Source organism: Schistocerca americana, chromosome 3 (assembly GCF_021461395.2).
Source record: "Schistocerca americana isolate TAMUIC-IGC-003095 chromosome 3, iqSchAmer2.1, whole genome shotgun sequence".
Lineage (NCBI taxonomy): Eukaryota > Metazoa > Arthropoda > Insecta > Orthoptera > Acrididae > Schistocerca > Schistocerca americana.
This window is the reverse complement of record NC_060121.1, coordinates 617432439-617453969: the sequence shown is the minus strand read 5'-3', so window position 1 is coordinate 617453969 and position 21531 is coordinate 617432439. Positions and strand designations below refer to the sequence as shown.

The 21531-nt window shown below is 43.6% G+C and overlaps 1 protein-coding gene across 1 annotated transcript in view; it reads left to right on the top strand.

Annotated features, from left to right (window-relative positions):
• Window positions 1–21531, top strand: part of LOC124606965 (ATP-dependent translocase ABCB1-like) — a 174829-nt gene that overhangs the window by 28456 nt on the left and 124842 nt on the right. Inside the window, exons 2-5 of the mRNA XM_047139102.1 lie at window positions 566–695; window positions 1795–1920; window positions 2021–2087; window positions 11564–11866. Coding sequence (XP_046995058.1) covers window positions 676–695; window positions 1795–1920; window positions 2021–2087; window positions 11564–11866 — 516 coding nt within the window. The 5' untranslated portion in view covers window positions 566–675. The remainder of the gene's footprint in view (window positions 1–565; window positions 696–1794; window positions 1921–2020; window positions 2088–11563; window positions 11867–21531) is intronic.

The window sequence follows — 21531 nt, the reverse complement described above, 5'->3', positions numbered from 1 at the left end:
GAATGGCTTGGTGTACTCCCGGCGAAATATCGGCGTTCGCTGTAAATTTTACCCGGCTGAATTCCTGTAAGTTGTTTGAAAATTGTATACGCCAGGAGAAACTCAGGTCTCATATTTATGGTAGATAACTGGTTATATGCATAGATTATATCCATGAAAGACATCTGTTATGCAGCAGGCCTAGAAGCGAATAGTTGCACTTAACGAAGATGATATCTCTTAATGAGTAGATTACGACAACATTTTAAAATTGCTCAATAATTACGCGTAATACTGGAAACCCGAAAACCTTCAGATAGGCAACCTGAAGCTGAAATTGGAATTCCGTCTTTCGGGATAGTCGCTTAGTAAAATAGATTCGGGAATATGTGACAGCTCTGTGAGGTACCTTCAACTTTACTATCGCGCAGCCATGCACACGATCTCATGGGAATTGTAAAAATCACTCCTTAATATCTCCATTGTCTCCAGGTTCTGGAACGACTGGAGAGGTAGACAGAGTAACCATTAACATCTTTGATCCAATTTCCTCAACGTAATTGTCTTGTGATTCTTCTCGTTACAGCACAATTGCCGGTGACGCTCAATACGCAGCTGTTGCAGGCACATATCGAAGAAAGACTGCAAGATATCCTCAGCTGAAATTCCCACTGGTGTGAAACACACAAAAAAAAGATGCCTGCTTCGATAAGAACGTGAGTTCTGATATATTCTACAATTTTAAATCCAAGCAGAGATTCCTGTACAAATATTTTTGTCATTGTCAACTCTTCTCACTTCAGAAGTACTCGATATTTTCTGATTTTGGTTGTAATTGCTTATTATCCATAAGTTATCAGTATTACCTCATGTTAAGCTTTGAAACAGTAAAGACAACTAGATTCTTTTCCAACAACGAGAAAGAAACATTTCAATTAAGCTCAGGTCCGTCGAACAATTTGTTGTAGCTGTAACTTGTTTGGTGCCATAATATAGTCGTAAATACATTTCTCGTGAAAATTATAACCTTTTTATGGCAGAAATTATGGCTTTTGTTGGTAAACCGAGGCAATGTGCAACATTAATGATAAAATCCATGACCTGTTATTAAAATTTTAATTTATTTTATCAACCAATGCTCATATCGAATCATACCATCATCTTGAGAGCTATAGATGAGTACTGAACGACCTTCGCTGCAGTGTCAATGTGACATAAACGCAGATCTGTAAGGCTGCGACGTTGATGCTTAACATTGCAATGACTTTCTTTTTTCTGTTACTTACACTGCAAGCATACTGTTATTACACAAAAGAGAAAACTGGGAGAGGGAACTTCGTGTAATTTGTACTAAAGGATGTATATAGAAGTCAGTTGATGAGCATTTGCCTGAAACTACAGGAAAAACACATGAAGAATTCGACGAAATTCTGCCTGGTAACAGTGTTTCTGTCTTATATTTCGTACCATGACGGCAAAAAATGTCCTGCGTTTCTTTAATCTTTGCTCGAATCGAGTGAAGCCATCTGAACGATTTTAAGTTTATTTTTTAAAAACCGGTATTGTCAGTAATAATATTAGGAACAAAAAGGCATATCTTTGTTTCGAAATGAGGTTCATCTTTCTTACTTACACACAAAAAATTCCTGGTAAATTTCATTTTTCTCTAAACAGTGATATTGATTGGACAGTTTGTAAATGACATACTGCTTAAATCGACAATGAAATACTTCTTAACTACTAATTTTAATATTCTGGCATAAGATGCAGTCATTCTAACGAAAAATATATGTTAATGAAACTGTTTTCCTCTAGGTACGGATTTCACAGTTCTCAGGCGAGTCTGGCAGAAGAAAATAATGAGGAAGTTCGGGGAAAAATATTACGCATGGTGTCGGTCGAGGGAAAACCCCCGGGAAGTAAATCCGCTTCAATCGACGGGTAAGCAACCAGCACTTACTGCTGATGACCATTGCGTACACTTTTTACCCTCAGTATTTGGATCTTAGCTTCACAATTAATAAGGCTAATTTGTAAACAGGACCTTCATACAACCGGTTCTGCCGCAGACAGAGGAGTCGATTCCTCCAGTTTCCTTCTTCCAGCTGGTAAGTATTTGTTTAATGCGATACTCACAATATCTTATTGACGAAGACGTGGTCATTATTTTGAACAGTATCACTTATTTTCATTTCTTGCCTTTTCTGTGTGAAAGTTGAACCAAGCACAAAACTTAATTCCTTCCATCATCATTGTCAGTGCTTTCACTTATTCAGGTTCTAGTAGATGTTAACAGAACTGAACATTTCATACAATAAATTGAGAACATAAAATTAACCCTGACATTAGTAAGGTAATAATTTCAAAAACTAAACTATCGACACATAATAAAATACACTTCATTCACTTTTATTTTAGTCTAGCCGAGTCACATGATATTTTAGTAGTGTTGGCTAATAGATTTTGTTATTTATTATTTTATTCTCCATTGAATTTTATAATTTAGCAGTCCCGTGGTAACGATATGAGCACATGAAGTAAGAAAGATGAAGATTGTTTCTCGCCATTTTACAGCGATATTTCGAAACCAGTAAATGTTTATATAAATATATACTTCATGTAAGAGTTTATTACACAGTGCTTTAAGGTAGATGAGCCGACAAATTGGATGAGAATCTCCTGCTCTCATGCAGTTTAAGTGTCTGTCGTTAGCGGGATGTTACATATGAATTTATTAAATGAAATTACTTTGAGTTGATGAAGTTGGTGGGCGTAGGGAGAAGCTGAATTCACCGATTAAGTGATTATCATTTCTATCTTCTGATATTTTTGTTCACAATAATAATCTCTTTTGAGTGTTTTCTGCATTGTAATATTGCGACAAGTTGTACACTACAGGCCGTTAAAATTGCTACACCAAGAGAAATGCAGATGATGAACAGGTATTCGTTGGACAAATATATTATACGAGAACTGACAGGTGATTACATTATCACGCAATTTGGTTGCATAAATCCAGAGAAATCAGTACCCAAAACAACCACCTCTGGCCGTAATAACGGCCTTGATACACCTGCGAATTGAGTCAAACAGAGCTTTGATGGCGCCTACAGGTACAGCGGCCCATGCAACTTCAACACGGTACCACAGTTCATCAAGAGTAGTGACTGGCGTATTGTGACGAGCCAGTTGCTCGGCCACCATTGACCAGACGTTTTCAGTTGGTGAGAGATCAGGAGAATGTGCTGGCCAGGGCAGCAGTCGAACACTTTCTGTATCCAGAAAGGCCCGTACAGGACCTGCAACATGCGGTCGTGCATTATCCTGCTGAAATGTAGGGTTTCGCAGGGATCGAATGAAGGGTAGAGCCACGGGTGGCAACACATTAGAAATTAAACGTCCACTGTTCAAAGTGCCGTGAATGCGAACAAGAGGAGACCGAGACGTGTAACCAATGGCACCCCATACAGTCACGCCGGGTGATACGCCAGTATGGCGATGACAAATACACGCTTCCACTGTGCGTCACCGCGATGCCGCCAAACACGGATGCGACCATCATGATACTGTAAACAGAACCTGGATTCATCCGAAAAAATGACGTTTTGCCATTCGTGCACCCAGGTTCGTCGTTGAGTATACCCTCGCAGGCGCTCCTGTCGGTGATGCAGCGTCAAGGGAACCGCAGACATGGTCTCCGAGCTGATTGTCCATGCTGCTGCAAACGTCGTCGAACTGTTCGTGCAGATGGTTGTTGTCTTGGAAACGTCCCCATCTGTAGACTCAGGGATCGAGACGGGGCTGCACGATCCATTACAGCCATGCGGATAAGATGCCTGTAATCTCGACTGCTAGTGATACGAGGCCGTTGGGATACAGCACGGCGTTCCGTATTACCCTCCTGAACCCACCGATCCCATATTCTGCTAACAGTCGTTGGTCTCGACCAACGCGAGCAGCAATGTCGCGACACGATAAACCGCAATTGCGATAGGCTACAATCCGACCTTTATCAAAGTCGGAAACGTGATGGTGCGCATTTCTCCTCTTTACACGAGGCAACACAACAACGTTTCACCAGGCAACGCCGGTCAACTGCTGTTTGTGTATGAGAAATCGGTTGGAAACTTTCCTCATGTCAGCACGTTGTAGGTGTCGCCACCGGCGCCAACGTTGTGTGAATGTTCTGAAAAGCTAATCATTTGCATATCACATCATCTTCTTTCTGTTAGTTGAATTTCGCGTCTGTAGCACGTCATCTTCGTGGTGTACTAATTTTAATGGCCAGTAGTGTATTTACGACTTGATGGCCGTTAGATACAGTGGTCCGACGGCAGAAGCTCCTTGAGGTTAGAAAACGTTTGGGTAGAAATTTGTATCAGTTTTAACTTTTTTATGGTCAAAATCCGTTGACCGGTGGATACACCGGTTCCCACCAGATCACGGAAGTTAACCACCGACGGCCGTAGTTGACCATACGGCCTGCCATGCGCTGTTGGCCCTACCGGGTGCACCCAACCTCGTGAGGTCGATTGATGAGCTATGTGAGCGAGTAGTAACGGTTTCACATCACGAAAATTAACAGCTGACGAGAGAGTCCATCCGATTGCATCCATCGGCTGTGGATGACACGGCGGCCGGTCATTACCGTTGGGTCTTTCGAGGTCTTTCCGGACGGAGTTTAGCAACTCTTTTATTAGACAAGAGATAAACCAGCTATTCCTGGTGAATTATAAAAGGAATTCTGTAAAAGCAGTGGAAACAAAACCTGCGTTATATAAAGGTTGTTGACGAAATAGAAGAATCAGCGAAGTGTGAAACTGTACTGTATATTGCTCTAAGTATTGACAGTTATAAAGTAACTGTGGCATTAAGCTCGTGTTGAACACTAAAATCAAAAAGGCACGTGACTAAATTCCACTTTGCCGCTGATGAAGTACCAAAATAATTACTATTCACAGTTGACCATTTACGCCACACATATCTTATCAGCAAAATCTGGACCAATAACGCTTAACTCCCAGAGCCCATAATAACAGCGAGTATTCTCGTATTTAACCCGAGACGTTGATGTATTGACAGGAATATTGCTGTGCTTCAAGTAACACTAATCCTTGATAGTAGCCATGGTCATCGTTATGGCTGTGAAACTTTAAATATCCTGTTCAGCAGGACCATTGTTGAACAGAATTCTCAAGACTGTTACTTCACGACACATAACTGTCCCTATCCTGTTTTCCCATTCATTTGCCGTACTTCGCTCTGAACTGGTATGGCAGATCACCAGTAAGCGAGTGACTTGTGATCTTTAACGTTTTACTAGTAATCCCGATCCACTGGTGTACTTGCAAGGCCGTAAATCATAGGTGTTGTTCAGCCAAACAAAACGTCATTCGGCACATGCAATACTATATATTTGTTATGCAGATTTATTTCATACGTTTTAAGAGTGTAATGTCATATATGATCTATTCCTCATCATTCCCGGCAATCCCTGCAATTTTCGTGAACAGCAGCATACGCTCACGAAGGTCTATTTTATATCAAAGGTCGACACGCACCAATCTACGCCGAGCAATCTCAAAGAAACGGCAACATACAACCAGGCAGAAGAATTAGCAGTGAAATTAATACTGACTATAAACAGTTAAGTCTTGGAATCAGTTAACAACACTGGTAACTCTTACGTTTTATTCTCCGTACGGTACTTGTAACTTAGCTGCAGATAGTTACTGACTTGCATGATTGTTCTGTGGGAAAAAGTGCGGATAAGGTGTAAGGAACGTAAGAAGTGACATGGACAATAAATTAGCAAAGCGACTGTATACATCAGGAGCACAAATTCTAGGAAGACAGGACGCAATTATTACAGAGAAAAACATCAGCGAAGTGACGCACAAAATTTTGAAGCGCAACAACCAATCAAAGTTAATGTAGTTAATTTGAATGGTACATTAAGAAATTAAGCCCAATAGAAAAGAGATCTTCCCGATATGCCGTCAACTGAACTGTGGTTGAGGCAAAAGACGCTGGGTGAAAATGATATACTTAGATTTATAACAATGGCTTTATTGTGACGTTCCTCACACTCAACATAGGAAATGTAGCGATGAACAAACCGATGCTTCTCTTTCCTATTTTCAATTTGTTTGCAGTCACTCGCGAAAATAATTCCTGTGATTCAAGAGTCTCTCTCCTAATCGTTGACTTCTCACATCGTATCAGAGGTAGATGTATGCATTACTCTGGTTTACTCTTTGCTATTCCAGTCGCGTTCAACCATAAGAAAACAAACTTGGTGTCCGGGTTACTTGTTTGTGCTCAAAGCTTTTAACTTAAACATACTTCTAGGTTTAAACGTTTTCATCACATAATACCCTGTATCGTCTTGTCAGCGAATCTCATTAATGAGGAGCACCACTCTATTTCCACGTAGTTGGCACAAGAAGATGATATTTCGATAAAATAATCTGTTCAAATTCAACAGCAGTCTGTGTCTAGATCATAATAGAAAAGCGAATTAAACTTAGGTCTGGAGGAGGCGATGTTCTGGGTTCGTCGTAAAACACAGATAAAATGTCTGTCTCAGCCAAACAGAAACAAGGCACAATAACGAAATTGACTCTCAATACTCACGTAGTCGGCTGTCGTTTCGCCCTTAACTGACTGTGCTAATCAACAGCTGAGCTAGCAGAACGACGTGACAAAGCAAAAGAGAAGCGTGACTAATTGGTTAGTGCTATAGAAAACTTAAGACAAACAACTAGCTGTGGATCACTGCATTCACATATAGCAGCGCAGGCTTTTCCTTTTAAGTCATTAGTACTTCAACTGGACTTACGCTGTCCTCCACCATTACCAATCCTGTGAAAACTTTTCTCATCTGTCTATACCAACTATACTCCTAATCTATTGTAATGTGTTTGGGGTCTCCTACACCTGTTCTGCTTGTACCAGTTTTCTCCTCTATTGCTCCTCCAGCGCCAGGTTTATTCTTGAATGCCTTAGCAGCTGTCGGATTGACCTATACGTGTTTAACATCGTTTTCCACCCTACCCTATCCTTCATAAGCTCCTTCATCTCTGTATGACAATTGCAACTATCCTCCACTTGAACCTGCTTACGTTGGTCTAGCTCTGGTGTCCGTCCAAAATTCACCCGTCCATTACCAAACTGATTATTCCTCAATGCCTTACGACGTCTTCTGTCAACAGATCTGTGCTTTTATTCAATTTGCACCATCAATTTCGTTTCTCCTCAATTCTTTACCAATCCTATCTTCAGTACTCTTCTGTAGTTCAATAATTCAAAGTCTTCTGTTCTCTCCTGAATTGTTTACAGTCATCTGTACAAGGCTACGTTCCTGACAAATGTCTTCAAAAGTATGTTGTAACATTTAAATTTATATTCGACGACAAAAATTTCTGTTCCTCTGAAACGAATTTCTTGCTGGTACCAGCGTGCATTTTGTATCTTCTTTAATCCGCCCATTTTTAGCATTTTGCTGCCCAAATAGCAATACTTTTCAACTACTCGCAGCGTACTATTGTCTAATCTAGTTCCCTCTTTACCAGCTGGCTTGATTTGCCGGCCTTTTTTTTTTTTTTGTTCATATTCATTTTGTAACCTCTTTTGTTCTCTCTTACGTAATTGTAGTTTCATCAGAAAATCTCAGAGACTCTATTTATTGTTCCAGAACTGTAATTTCCTTTGTTGAAGCTGAGAAATGGTGACCGTACTGATAAGCAGATCGTTCCACACGGAGTCGTGTAAATCTAATTACAGGTGTTATACAATGGGTAATTTTGTGAATTAAATTTTAAAGGCGTGAGCCTAACATACATGGAACATGGGTGCTGTAACTCAAAATCGTGATAAAGATAGGGGATTCATTAGACTACTGAAAGAAACGATGGACACTGTAAGTAAGGCCCTATTTATTAGAAGTCGTTTGGATTTCAAGTTACTCACAAAGGCATAAATAACTATGAACAGTTACGTTCATGAAGTGTGAAGACAAGTTACAACTGACTTTAACCAACAAAACCTTGGGAGAGGTCGCATCATCGATCTGGGGTGACCAAGTTAGAATCAAGTAGCTACGTTCGCGGAAGCCGCAGAGCGATTGCCAGTTGTCAGTTAAGAAGTAAAGAAAGAACAGCGGAATGAGTCATGCATGCACTTGCCGCCTTGATTGAGTTCATGTTGAGCCTTGATTACTAACAAGCCTACTTGCAGCAAAAAAGGAAAATTCCTGACTTCAGTCTGAAGTCCTTGTGTGTCTCCAACGCCTCGGTTGGTGAATGCTGCTGTTGCTCATCATACTTAGAGCACATACGGTGCTCACGAGTAGCTGCAGTGGTGCCTGGAAAACTCCAAGTCCTTTCTGCTGCATCAGAGGCTGCTCTATCACAAAGCCTGGAATCAGAGCCCCTGTCTCGGCGGATGTCTCCCCTGTCAAGTCCACGACAGAAATGTTCTGTATAAAGATGCCAGCAAGAGGTGAACTTTTTCTTTTACTGTGTGAGCCTTGAGCATTATTTTGATCGCCAATGACAACGGTTCTGCGCAGTGGTTAGACACTGGACTCGCATTCGGGAGGACGACGGTTCAATCCCGCGTCCGGCCATCCTGATTTAGGTTTTCCGTGATTTCCCTAAATCGCTCCAGGCAAATGCCGGGATGGTTCCTTTGAAAGGGCACGGCCGACTTCCTTCCCCATCCTTCCCTAATCCGATGAGACCGATGACCTCGCTGTCTGGTCTCCTTCCCCAAAACCAACCAACCAACCAACAACGGTTCTCCTGACCGATGACCAATCAGATAGGTTCTCACAATGTAGCGATCTACCCCCAAACTCAGTTTTAATGTTATTAGCCAACAGAGGGTACTTTTACGCTAGGGAGGTGCGGGGGGAGTGAGAAACAGGCAGCATATGATTACCACTGCCCGTCTTCCAGTTCCGGTCACAAAAGGCTTTCTCCTCCAACTACGCAAAGGTGAGCTCTATTATCCCACTCCAGAATTTATTTATGTTAATCAGTGGTAGATGCTTTTACTGCTTCTTAGCGAAAATGAACAACCTCAATCAACTTGCCACCAGCTGGGTGGCTGCTGGCGCCGACTCTCAACCTGCAGAATGGCCTCTTCTTATTCCAACTTCAGCATTATTCGGAATTCAGGACTCCTGAAGGGCTCATTTCTTTGCAATTCTGCAGGCATTGTCGTTGTTAGTGGGTGTGAAAAAGTCGCGACACATTTCCGTCGTCTTTCATTACTCAATAACCTCTCCCCCCCCCCCCCCCCCCAGATGCAAGCACTATGGCCGTCAGAGAAAGCACACACGACGCCTGTCTGGCGGCCGCCTCCTCCCAGACAATACACCAGGGCTACTAGTGCTTCCTAACCGGCGTCGCGCCTCCCTTAGTGGTGGCGGCACGTGCACTTGGAAAAGGTTTATCTTTTTGCAGTCTATCTTATAAGATAACCCTTAGGATTAGTATTGCCTCACCATTTCCTATATTTCTCTGGAACTCAAGCTGACTCTCTCCCAAGTCGACTTTGACCAATATTTATAGTGTTTCTTCATTTCGTACTTATACTATTCTCTCATTTTTTTAAAGTTTTGATTATTTGAATTCCCCAAAATAAACTGATGCTAAGAGAGTAATACAGTATTAACGATGGGGCCGATACACTTGTAAGTTGTTGGTGTACCAAGCTACAGCCCTATTTAAATTAGATGGATTGTGACACTTAAGTTCCGAAGTTACGACAAGCACTGTCTCTAAGTACCAGCCAACGTTTGCCTCTCCAAAGTGATAGATAATCGCTTTACAGTCTCTGTCTTGAACAAGGATCACGTAAAAAAAATCTCAAAATCAAGTATGTTTACGTATCTCCGCAGCTGCTATAAGAAAGCAAAATTGTGCTTTTAATTATACGCTGTCAGTTACGGTAATGAGACCACCTGTCAAAAACCTAAATAACTTTTACAGAGCGAGACGTGCAGGAAGAGTCAGTGAGGTTCTGGAAGGTACTAACAGGGATACGGAACCACGCCAACTCCAGTGGCATGGCCGGCTGCGCTACGTTTCTCTTTTGAGCCCCCGTGACGCGAACAGCCCGACCAAGGTCACCCCACAGATTTTCGATTAGGTTTAAATCTGCGGAATTTGGACGCCAGGAGAGTACAATAAAGTCATCCTGGTGCTCTTCGAACCACGCACATACATTGTGAACTATGTCAGACGTTGCGTAGTTCTGCTGGTAGACGCCATCAAGCTGAGGAAAAACAAACTGCTTGTAGATGTGAACGTGGTTACCAGCGATAAGTGCATAATTGTGTTGATCCATTGCGAGTTACAGAACGACGAGATCAAACAGGGCATGCCAGGAAAACACTTCCCAGCCCAAAACGCTCCCTTCTCCGGCCGGGATCTTTCCGACGATTGTTGTAGTGTATTGGCCTTCAGACGTTTTATGCCGTGCACTCCAACGACACCTGTCATCTGAAAAGGCCGCCTGCTGCCACTCAGTGGAGATTCAGATGCGGTACTGCTGCCCAAATTGCAGCATTCCTTGCCGATGAACAGTTCTCATCACGGGTGCATGAACCAGGGGCATGCCGCGGAGATTCATACGCAGCTACGGTCGCTGAAAGTTTGTTGAGGAGACACTTGGTAGCCCTGTGTTTCATCTGGGCAGTCAGCTGCCCAACAGGTTGCACGTCTATTCGTCCGTACACATCTCCACATTCGTCATTTACCCCTGTCACCTATGGCCCGTGGTGCATCACAGTTGCCTCCGTGCAGGTTTTGGATAGCCCCACTTTGCCAAGTACTGTATACTTTAAACGTGGGGGCAAACGAACAGTTTACAGACATAGTCGTTCCGAAAATTCTTCCACCATTGGACCCTTTTGGACGTCAGGTAAATCGCTCCGTTACCGTATTACAACGACTACACCTTTGAAACTTCCTGGCAGATTAAAACTGTCTACCGGACCGAGACTCGAACTCGGGACCTTTACCTTTCGTGGGCAAGTGCTCTACCAACTGAGCTACCCAAGCACGACTCACGCCCCGTCCTCACAGCACTTGCCCGCGAAAGGCAAAGGTCCCGAGTTCGAGTCTCGGTCCGGCACACAGTTTTAATCTGCCAGGAAGTTTCATATCAGCCCACACTCCGCTGTAGAGTGAAAATTTAATTCTAGGGACTACACCTTTCTCGACGTCCCCCAGACACGCGTTATATGCCCTCCACTGCTAGTGTTGCCACTCCTCTCTGTGCGAGATTAGTGCATGTTGAGGTCGAAAATAATCGGTAGTCACATTAGTGCGACCAGACCGTGAAAGCAGGGCCTTAGCTAAGTTTTCTCTTGTCGACAACGCGAGAGCTCCCGTTGCTGCATTGATGCTAGGAGCAATCCAACTCACTGGCTGTCAGCTATCAAACACTTTAAATCGGAGTATAGGAGTAGTACCTAGTATATACATGCTAGCAACTGAAATGTTTTACAGCACCTAACCCCACCGTCGACGTGGCGGTAACCCCTAATGTTCCCGCCTCGCTTCTTGTCTAGTTCCGCTTCTCGACCGCATGGGAGCGCTGGCTGCTGGCCCTCGGGGTGGTGGGGGCGGTGGGCGCCGGCGTGGGCATGCCCCTCAGCAACCTGCTGTTTGGAGACCTGACGGGCGTCATGGTGGACTTCGGGTCGGCGCTGGCCAACGCGACGGCCGCGGGCGACCAGGTGCCCGACGTGGCGGTTCGTGTCTTCCTGCACGGTGTCCGGCAGTTCCTCATCTACAGCGCCATCCTGGGCGCCGCCACCTTCCTCTTCACCTACGTCTGCATCTTCACCTTCAACTACGTCGGATACCGGCAGGTAAATGCGGCACTCGGTATTGGGATAAAATAATGGGACGCCTTCGTGTAATGGAGACGATTCACTCTATTAAGTATGTGTCCGTCCCAGAACGTAAGTTTGGTGCATAAGTTGGTAGCGTTTTTGTTTCGCGTGTTGGTATTCCGGTTGCTATGGGTTTATTTATTGATTGTCACATTTTATTCGTAGTTCAGTAATACTATTCGCGTTTACATATTACCCTACTGGCCATTAAAATTTCTACACCAAGAAGAAATGCAGATGATAAACGGGTATTCATTGGACAAATATATTATACTAGAACTGACATGTCATTACATTTTCACGCAATTTGGGTGCATAGATCCTGAGAAATCAGTACCCAGAACAACCACCTATGCCCGTAATAACGGCCTTGATAGCCAGGGCTTTGAGTTAAACAGAGCTTGGATGGCGCCTACAGGTACAGCTGCTCATGCAGCTTCAACATGATACCACAGTTCATCAAGAGTAGTGACTGGCGTATTGTGACGAGCCAGTTGCTCGGCCACCATTGACCAGACGTTTTCAATTGGTGAGAGATCTGGAAAATGTGCTGGCCGGGGCAGCAGTCGAACATTTTCTGTATCCAGAAATGCCCGTACAGGACATACAACATGCAGTCGTGCATTATCCTGCTAAAATGTAGGGTTTCGCAGCGATCGAATGAAGGGTAGAGCCACGGGTCGTAACACATCTGAAATGTAACGTCCACTGTTCAAAATGTCGTCAGTGCGAACAAGAGGTGACCGAGACGTGTAACCAATGGCACCCCCGTACGATCACGCCGGGTGATACGCCAGTATGGCGATGACGAATACAGGCTTCCAATGCGCGTTCAGCGCGATGTCGCCAAACACGGATGCGACCATCATGATGCTGTAAACAGAACCTGGATTCATCCGAAAAAATGACGCTTTGCCATTCGTGCACCCAGGTTCGTCGTTGAGTACACCATCGCAGGCGCTCCTGTCTGTGATGCAGCGTCAAGGGTAACCGCAGCCATGGTGTCCGAGCTGATAGTCCATGCCGTTGCAAACGTCGTCGAACTGTTCGTGCAGATGGTTGTTGTCTTGCAAACGTTTCCATCTGTTGACTCAGGGATCGAGACGTGGCTGCACGATCCGTTACAGCCTTGCGGATAAGATGCCTGTCATCTCGACTGCTAGTGATACGAGGCAGTTGGGATCCAGCACGGCGTTCCGTATTACCCTCCTTAACCCACCGATTCCATATTCTGCTAACAGTATTTAGATCTCGACCAACGTGAGCAGCAATGTCGCGATACAGATAACGGCAACCAAATGTTTGATTTACTTCGTTTAAATGCATTAATCCACAATGTTCGACGTCAGTGTACGCAAGAACTGACAAATGTGGTGAACCGTGATCATTCCACCATCGTACCGTATTTGCATGTAATGGGAATGGTTCAAAAAATCGGGTGTTTGGGTACAGCCAAAATCACTAAAATCTGCGGGTGGCCATATGTGCATCTCTGCTTGCTCATCATCAATTGACTCGTGAACAACACCGATGATTCCTATCCTGTATCCTTACTGATGATGGGAAATAGTTCTATCCTAAGGAAAAGAAAGGAATGGTTAGGCCCAAACAAAGCAGCGCGCATCTAGAAGAGATAATGTTGTGCATCTGGTGGCACAGTGACGGTGTGGTGTACTACGAATTGCCCCTCCGAGGTGTAACGATCTCTCCTGACATTCCTTGTCAACAACTGAGACTTCTTGTAGACGCAATCCAAGAGAAACGTCCTGGAAGACGCTAAGTAATGCCGATCCACGACAACGCCCGCGCACATTCTGCTAGGTTGGTAAAAAACGCCATACATGAGCTGAATTGGGAAGTCATTCCGCACCCACCCTATTCACCTGATCTTGCGCCCTCATATTTTCACCTTGTCCGCTCTCTGATCAACGACCTTCAAGGAACGAACTTCCCGGATGAGAATGCGCTCCAAACATGGCTCGATCAATTCTTCGCCTAAAAAACCACCTGATTTCTACAGCCACGGAATCGAAAAGTTATCCCGGCGCTGCCAGACTGTTGTTAATAGTGACGGAGGATATATTATGGATGGCTAAAGACTCTTTTGCGTGTACCTACTGTGTTTACTGAGCTTATGGAATAACGATGTGAACTTATGCCATTATGTTCTACCGTCGAAGTTTATACGGATTGCATCATAATTAAGAGTGAAAACTGACGTGGGTGGAAGTATACTATAACAGAAGCAAATCATTTCAGGAAATTTGGACCAAGGAAACGAGATTTTTGCGGGATAACTGAGAAAGTGTGTTAACGAGCCACCAGTGACTTTTGTGTGAAACATACTACAACTGTCACCTAAAGATTCGTTCCATACGAGTTTTTACCTGATCATGATCTTAAACGGAAATGTTTGTAAATGAGGAAACAAGTGTCTTGAGAAATGCATTCCGGCAAGATTTGAGACAACTGTGAAGCTGGTTTGTTTCCAAGCAGGATTGTCAAAAATGAAAAGAAATACGAGCGGCGTTCAACAATTAATGCAACATCTTTTTTCGCGACCAATTTCGGCTCGAAACATGCGCAATCTTTAGCCTCCATGATGTCACATCGTTCCGACTGGTGGTGCCGCTATACGTAGCCTTCAAAATGGCGTCTTTAACGGACGTGCGCTCAAGCTGAGAGTTGTAACTGAGTTTCTTTTGACGAAAAAACAGAGCATCGTAGATATTCATAGGCGCTTGCACAATGTGTATGTATACCTGGCAGTGAATAAAAACCACGGTCAGTCGTTGGGCGAATCGCCTACCATCGCAACAAGGTAGCCGAAGTCTATCCGATCTCCCGTTTGCCGGCCGGTCGCACACAGCTGTGACTCGTGCAATGTTGGAACGTGCAGACAATCTTTCGAGGTGATCGGCGGATCGCAGTTAAACCATTCGCTGCTCAACTGGACGTCTCTGTTTGTAGTGCTGACACACTCGCCCACCAGATGGGTTCCTCGCCGCCTAACAGGAGTCCATAAAGAGCAACGAGGGACATCTGTCATGGTGACGGTCTTCTGGGACTCTGAAGGGGTAATTATGATTTTCAACAAACTTCTGTTTGCGATATCCTCGTGTGTGGTTCTTTCTACAAGAGCTGAAGAGGTGGTGCCGGTTATTTTCAATTGGGACTTCCTGACTGCTGTTTTTCGGGAAAATTCAGCCACTACATACTCAGAGGGTGTGATGATACGGTGTATCGTCGAAACCAGTTGTCAGTAAACTGATAATGAAATTACAGCTGACAGTAGTGTCTAAAATTTCAATAATCATATTGGCTGTGGTCCTATTCTCCTACTTAGCAAGGATGGATATGCTGAAATCTGAAAGTGTTATTGTGTTTGATGTCCTCCCTCACTGTACAACGATGAACTGATCAACTTTGAAATGTATTGTGCTACCCGTATGAAACTGAAGTTCTTCAACGTGTGCTTCGCCACAGAAACGAAAATGAAATCCTCCTCCTCCATTACTATGCAGTGCCCTAGAGAAGGCCGTGCACCCGAGAGGAGCTCACAAAACTTCACTGGACTGTTCTTCGTCATCCACACTACACACCTTCCCATTTCCATCTGTTTGGCCCAATGAGGAATGCGGGAAGCAATACGTGGATGGTGTGGAGATTAACGATGCAGCAAGACGTTGGCTCCGACGTCGAACAGTAGAACGGGATCATGCGAGCAGTAAGGTGGTGTAAGGCTGGGCCGTCGCAACGGAAATAGTTCTACTGGGATCCTGAATAAAACCAACCGGCTTCCAGCAAAGAATGTGTTGCGTTACTTATTGAACGCCCTTGTAAACTACGACACTGCGTGTGCCTTTTTTTACCTTCCTCCTTTGTTGTGATGTCCAAAACGATCTCGTTATCTATGGGTGGACACAGGATTTATAAGGTTTCCAGTTTATATTATCGATTTCTGTTGGTAAGCGACGGATTTCACTCCCCTTTCTTCATTGTTCTCCTGACTGGTTTGATTTGGTCCTTAATGATTTCCTTTCCTCCACCAACCTCTTCATCTCAACCTGTACGTCCTCAGTTGTTGGCTATATTCAAATCTCTGTCCTCGCCAGGGATCTCTCCCTTTGAGGTTCTCTACAGAATACTGCTCTGCAAAACTGTTGAGATATATAAAGTACCATAACGTTTTAAATACGCGGTGGGAATGAATGAAAGTGAGGAGCATGTTGTCAGTGGTCTCCCAGTCGTACACAGAAACCTGGACGTGACATGGCGTGAGGTCAGCATCAGTGTAGCGACGAATGGGGCTCGCCCCGCAACATGAGGCAGTTGAAGGAAATGGAAAAGAGAGAGTGTGTCAATCAGCGAGCAGTTACGATGCACAGTGGCGATAGTCTTCAGCACAACACGGCGCGGTGACATTTGGATGACTTCATGTCGGGAAGAATCTTTAGCACACTGGAAGAAGGACGAAGTGTGACAAATATAACCCATGAGTTTGGTATATCTTACAGCATTGTTTCTCGTGCATGTGGAGCGTTCCGAACCGGAGGTACTGCTGACAGAAGGAGAGAAAGCGTTCGACTACACTATACTACAGGAACGGATAACAGCTATATAGTGTAAAAGCCACATCAAACGCAGATGGAGTTGCAACAACAGTTATCAGGACTGTAAGGCACGCAGTCTCACTCTCCACAGTGAAATGTGGCACTGCGACTGTGCGAGGATAGTCTCTTTAACCAAAGACCAAGCGTTCTGCTCCGTTGACACATTCGCAATGGTACGAAGAGCATAGAGGCTTGACCTACTAGGAGTGGGGTCACGTGCTTTTCTCAGACGAGAGCAGATTCAATCTGATTAGTGATTTCTTCGGTGTCCTTATGAGAGGTACGAACACTCATTGCACCCAGGACCACTGTCAGACGTAATCGTTTTGGTGGCCCAGGTGTTATGTTGTGGGATGACAAATTTTGCACGAATGTGCTGATCTCCAAGTCCTTGATCACGGTACATTCATCGGTCAACGTTATTGTGACACAATACTCCTTCCACATGTGCGTCTTTTCAGGGGTGCATCCGACCCTGGGAGGATGTACAGGGTGCGCCAACATCGAAGAATGCACGTGGAGAAGCTCCTGGATCGAGAGGTTATTCGGCGAAAGAACAAGCCTGGCCAGTCCCTCGATCGCTTCTGGGGTGGGTTGGGAAGACATACTGCAGCACGTTCACATTTATCAACTACCATCCGGAGGTTGTCAACCGCACTGGTGGAGGCATGGACCACCTTACCCCAAGAACTCCTTTCCAATCGTGTGGGCAGTGTGGGAGCGTGTTGCAGTGTTAAAGACCATTATAAATCACGTTGACTTCAATGAAATTACTATTTTTGAGTAGAAGGATCGTTCTTATTAGTCTCACTGCGTATTTATTTCAGTTACTTTCTTTGCTATGGTGCAGCAGTCATTTGTATGTATGGTCGAAGTTTCAACTAGCTGTGCTACCCCGCTGTGAGCCTCTTTCGTTCTAAAGTTTTGCGCACCAGTGTCCAATGAAACTTCTCTCTCACGCGCCTTCCTCTAATTAAACATATTCCTTTGTTCGTCGATTCAGCGGAGGACTTCTTCGTTTCTTATCAGTGCACATAATTTTCCACATATTACTGTAACACAGCCCGCATCTCGTGGTCGTGCGGTAGCGTTCTCGCTTCCCACGCCCGGGTTCCCTGGTTCGATTCCCGGCGGGGTCAGAGATTTTCTCTGCCTCGTGATGGCTGGGTGTTGTGTGATGTCTTTAGGTTAGTTAGGCTTAAGTAGTTCTAAGTTCTAGGGGACTGATGACCATAGATGTTAAGTCTCATAGTGCTAAGAGCCATTTGAACTGTAACACATTTCAAACACTTCTATTTGCATCTTTTCCTGTTTTTGCGAAGTTCATGTTCACTTCCTCTACCTAATTCTCATGTTTGATATTAGTGGACTTCTCTTGCCGAGGAATGCCCTCTTTTGTTGCGCTAGCATGTTTTTCACGTCCTCTGTGCTTCGCCTGATGTGTCGATTATAAAGGTATATCATTTATCTTTAGAGAACGCAATCCTGTCTGGACTCAAGGAACGTCTTGTACGCTTCGTGCTCGTGAACTGTTGAAGGACGTAAAATCACGGCACTTAATCGCGAGCAGGCCGTAAGCAGGAAAATAAGTCTTGTGGCAAGGTCGCCGACAACACAGAGCAAGGCAGAAGATAACATCTTTCGCCTTTCGTTTTGTTTACTCCACAGTTTCTTTAAGTCTTCTTTATGACCCGATCATGAAAACAACCAACTGCCACATGACGTTTTAGAACATACGTGCGTATCATATTAGGATACGTTTAATTGTACGTACTAAACTTGTAGTTTGTATGCAGTCTAGAACGTATCCAGTCCTTGTTAATACGACTTATATTGCTTCCCTGTGTTCTATGCTGTCTTGTGTAGAAACCAAAAATTACTCTCCAGATTCACGTATCGTACCACGAAACAATTATCAGTAGAAACAACTGTCTGCTGGAGCATATTTGACTATTAGTAATCCACTCAAGGATTCTAAAGATATTACATATACTAATGAGCTAGATTGTCTGATGGTGAATGGATAAGCAGGTCGAAACTGGATACAACAATACAGTAGAACCGCTCTAATCCGACCTTGGATGGTCCGTCACTCCAGTTAGTACGGCCATGCTCAGGCTCGCGAGCCTGTGCCGACTTGTCACTGACTGGACGCCTATCGGGCCATTGTTGCGGTGTCTGTTGCTGTGCATATTGTTATACTGTACGTTATTGCGCAGTTTCATCCTTTGTTGGGATTAAAAAACGTCGTTGTTTGCTTTATTCAGTGTTCGCTACAGTACTTATTACTGCAGATTCATTGTGTGTGTACAGTTGTGTGTTTTTCAACATGACTGGATTCAAACGTAAACACGTAACTCTTTCACTTAATGAAAAATTAGCAGTGCTACATAGACTGGACGAAGGAGAATCGCTCCAAAAAATTGCAAAGGAACTGAATGTAGGTGTTACGATAATTAAGGATTGAAGGAAGAATCGAAAAGACATTGAATTCTATACAGTTACGATTGATGGTGAAAACACTCTGAAGAATCGCAAAACATTAAAAAAGTCTAAACTTGAACTGCTTGATAACGCACTGTGGATGTGGTTTTGTCAAGAAAGAAGGAAAGAAACTCCAATATCCGGGCCAATTCTCAAAGAAAAAGCGATAGTTTTGCACAAAAACTGGAAGCCGAAAGTAGATTTGCTGCCAATGAAGGCTGGATTGATCGTTGGAAAACTCGTCATGGTGTCCGACATGTTTCTGTTTCCGGGGAAAAACTATCTGCCGATGCCGCAATTGCTAAGGAGTTTTCTGTTAAGTTTCAATAAATTGTAGAAGAAAATGAACTGTTACCCTGCCAAGTGTATAACATCGACGAGACAGGGCTGAACTTTAAAATGTTGCCAACAAAAACGCTCACTGCTTCAAATGAATCCGTGGTAGAAACGAAACTTATAAAAGATAGAATAACAGTCATTCCTTGAAGCAACACAGATGGTACCAACAAGCTCCGCTTGTTCGTCATTGGCAAATCTAAGAAGCCAAGGGCATTCAAAAATATAAACTTATCTTCCTTGCTGGTTTATTACCACAATAAAAAATCTGCTTGGGTGGACTGTGACCTTTTTAAATCCTGGTTTTTCGATGATTTTGTGCCATCGGTCCAAAAAGACTTGAAGCAAAAAAAATCTGCCTGTTCGTGCTCTACTGCTGTTGGATAACGCACCATCACATCCATCTGAGGAAGATTTTGTGAAAGGTGACATAAAAGCTCTCTTTCTGCCTCCTAATGTGACCTCACTGATCCAACCAATGGATCAGGGAGTTATCGAATGGTTGAAAAGGTGATATCGCAGAAAGTATATCTGCTCAATCTTGGAAAAATCTGAAGGATGTCACAACTTATTTGAGGCAATGAGATCCCTGAGCATCAAAGACGCTATCTACACAATCGCTGCATCATGGGATGAACGAAAACCAGACACACTGCGGAAATCGTGGCGTAAGCTTTGGCCACAAGTTGGCTCTGAGCACTATGAGACTTAACTTCTGAGGTCATTAGTCCCCTAGAACTTAAAACTACTTAAACCTAACTAACCTAAGGACATCACAGACATCCATGCCCGAGTCAGGATTCGAACCTGCGACCGTAGCGGTCCCGCGGCTCCAGACTAGCGCCTAGAACCGCTCGGCCACTTCGACCGGCTGGCCACAAGTTATGACTGAAAATGAGTATACCGAAGATGAGCAAAACAACGAGAAATCGTTAAAGATCTACAAACTCTAGAGCAGAACGTCCCTGCCAATGAAGTTGAAGAGTGGATCAACGAATGTGACAAAGGCTGTGACACTTTTGAAGAGCTCAATGATGACCAGATTGTTGCCGCTGTTAGCCAGGAAACTGTGAATGAGGACTCGGACGGCAAAGACGAACCCCCCACCCGGATCTCACACAACGGTGCAAAAAACGCTTTTGACATAGCTCTTCAATACATCGAGCAGAACCCAGCTTCAACTCCAATGGACGTTTTGTGGATAAAAAAAAATGGAGGGACACTGCAGCTAAATTTAGAATTGCATCTACTAAACATAAATGTATCACTGACTTATTTTTCCAAGTAATTTGTTTTTGTTTTTACTGTAAAAACAATGAATACAGTGTAATCATTTCTTAGTTGATACATACAGTAGTTTATTTCTTTGTAAAAAATTTCTTTTTTATATACAGTGCTATAAACATTTTTTAGTTTACAATATATATATTATCGTTTATACGTTATTAAATACGTACAGTACTGTAATTTGTTTGTCGTTTTTCTTTTTAAAACCAATACATATTATAGTGTGTGTAGACGTTTTTTAGTTAATTTATTGTTTAACACTGTGTAAAATACATCTTTTTATGTTACTGTAGACGTCCTTTCGTTCTTTAATCTTTTAATTTTTTGTATTAAATATCGTTTTATATTTTTTGCAATAAATATTAGATTTTTCGGATAATCCGACCTTTTTTTCGTTCCGACCATGGTCCCGGTCCTGAAGGTGACGGATTAGAGGGGTTCTACTGTACAAATATTGTTGAGTCACCTCCAAATTATCGCTGTTTTCCAAACACCCATATGGTGACTTCAGATTTGAAGTTTTACGTTGGATGTTTTAGGAAGACTGAGTTCTATTCCCAGTGATGTACATGTTATAAGATACGTAAATTTGGAAATTTGTGGTACGTTCTATGGGACCAAACTGCTGAGGTCATCGGTCTGTAAGCTTAGAGACTTGCACACTAGCTTATGTAAGTTAAACTGACTTACGCTATGGACAACACACACACACCCATGCCCGAGGGACGACTCGAGCCTCCGACGGGGGAAGCCGCTCGAACCGTGACTAGGCACCCAGACCTCGCCGCTACCCCACGCGGCACATGTTATAAGATACAAATATCACAATGAGAGTGATCTCAGTTTTCGATGAAATCATGATCGTTTACGGAAAGAATTCAGCAATAAACTGTTTTATTATGACTTTTCCACGCTAGAAGT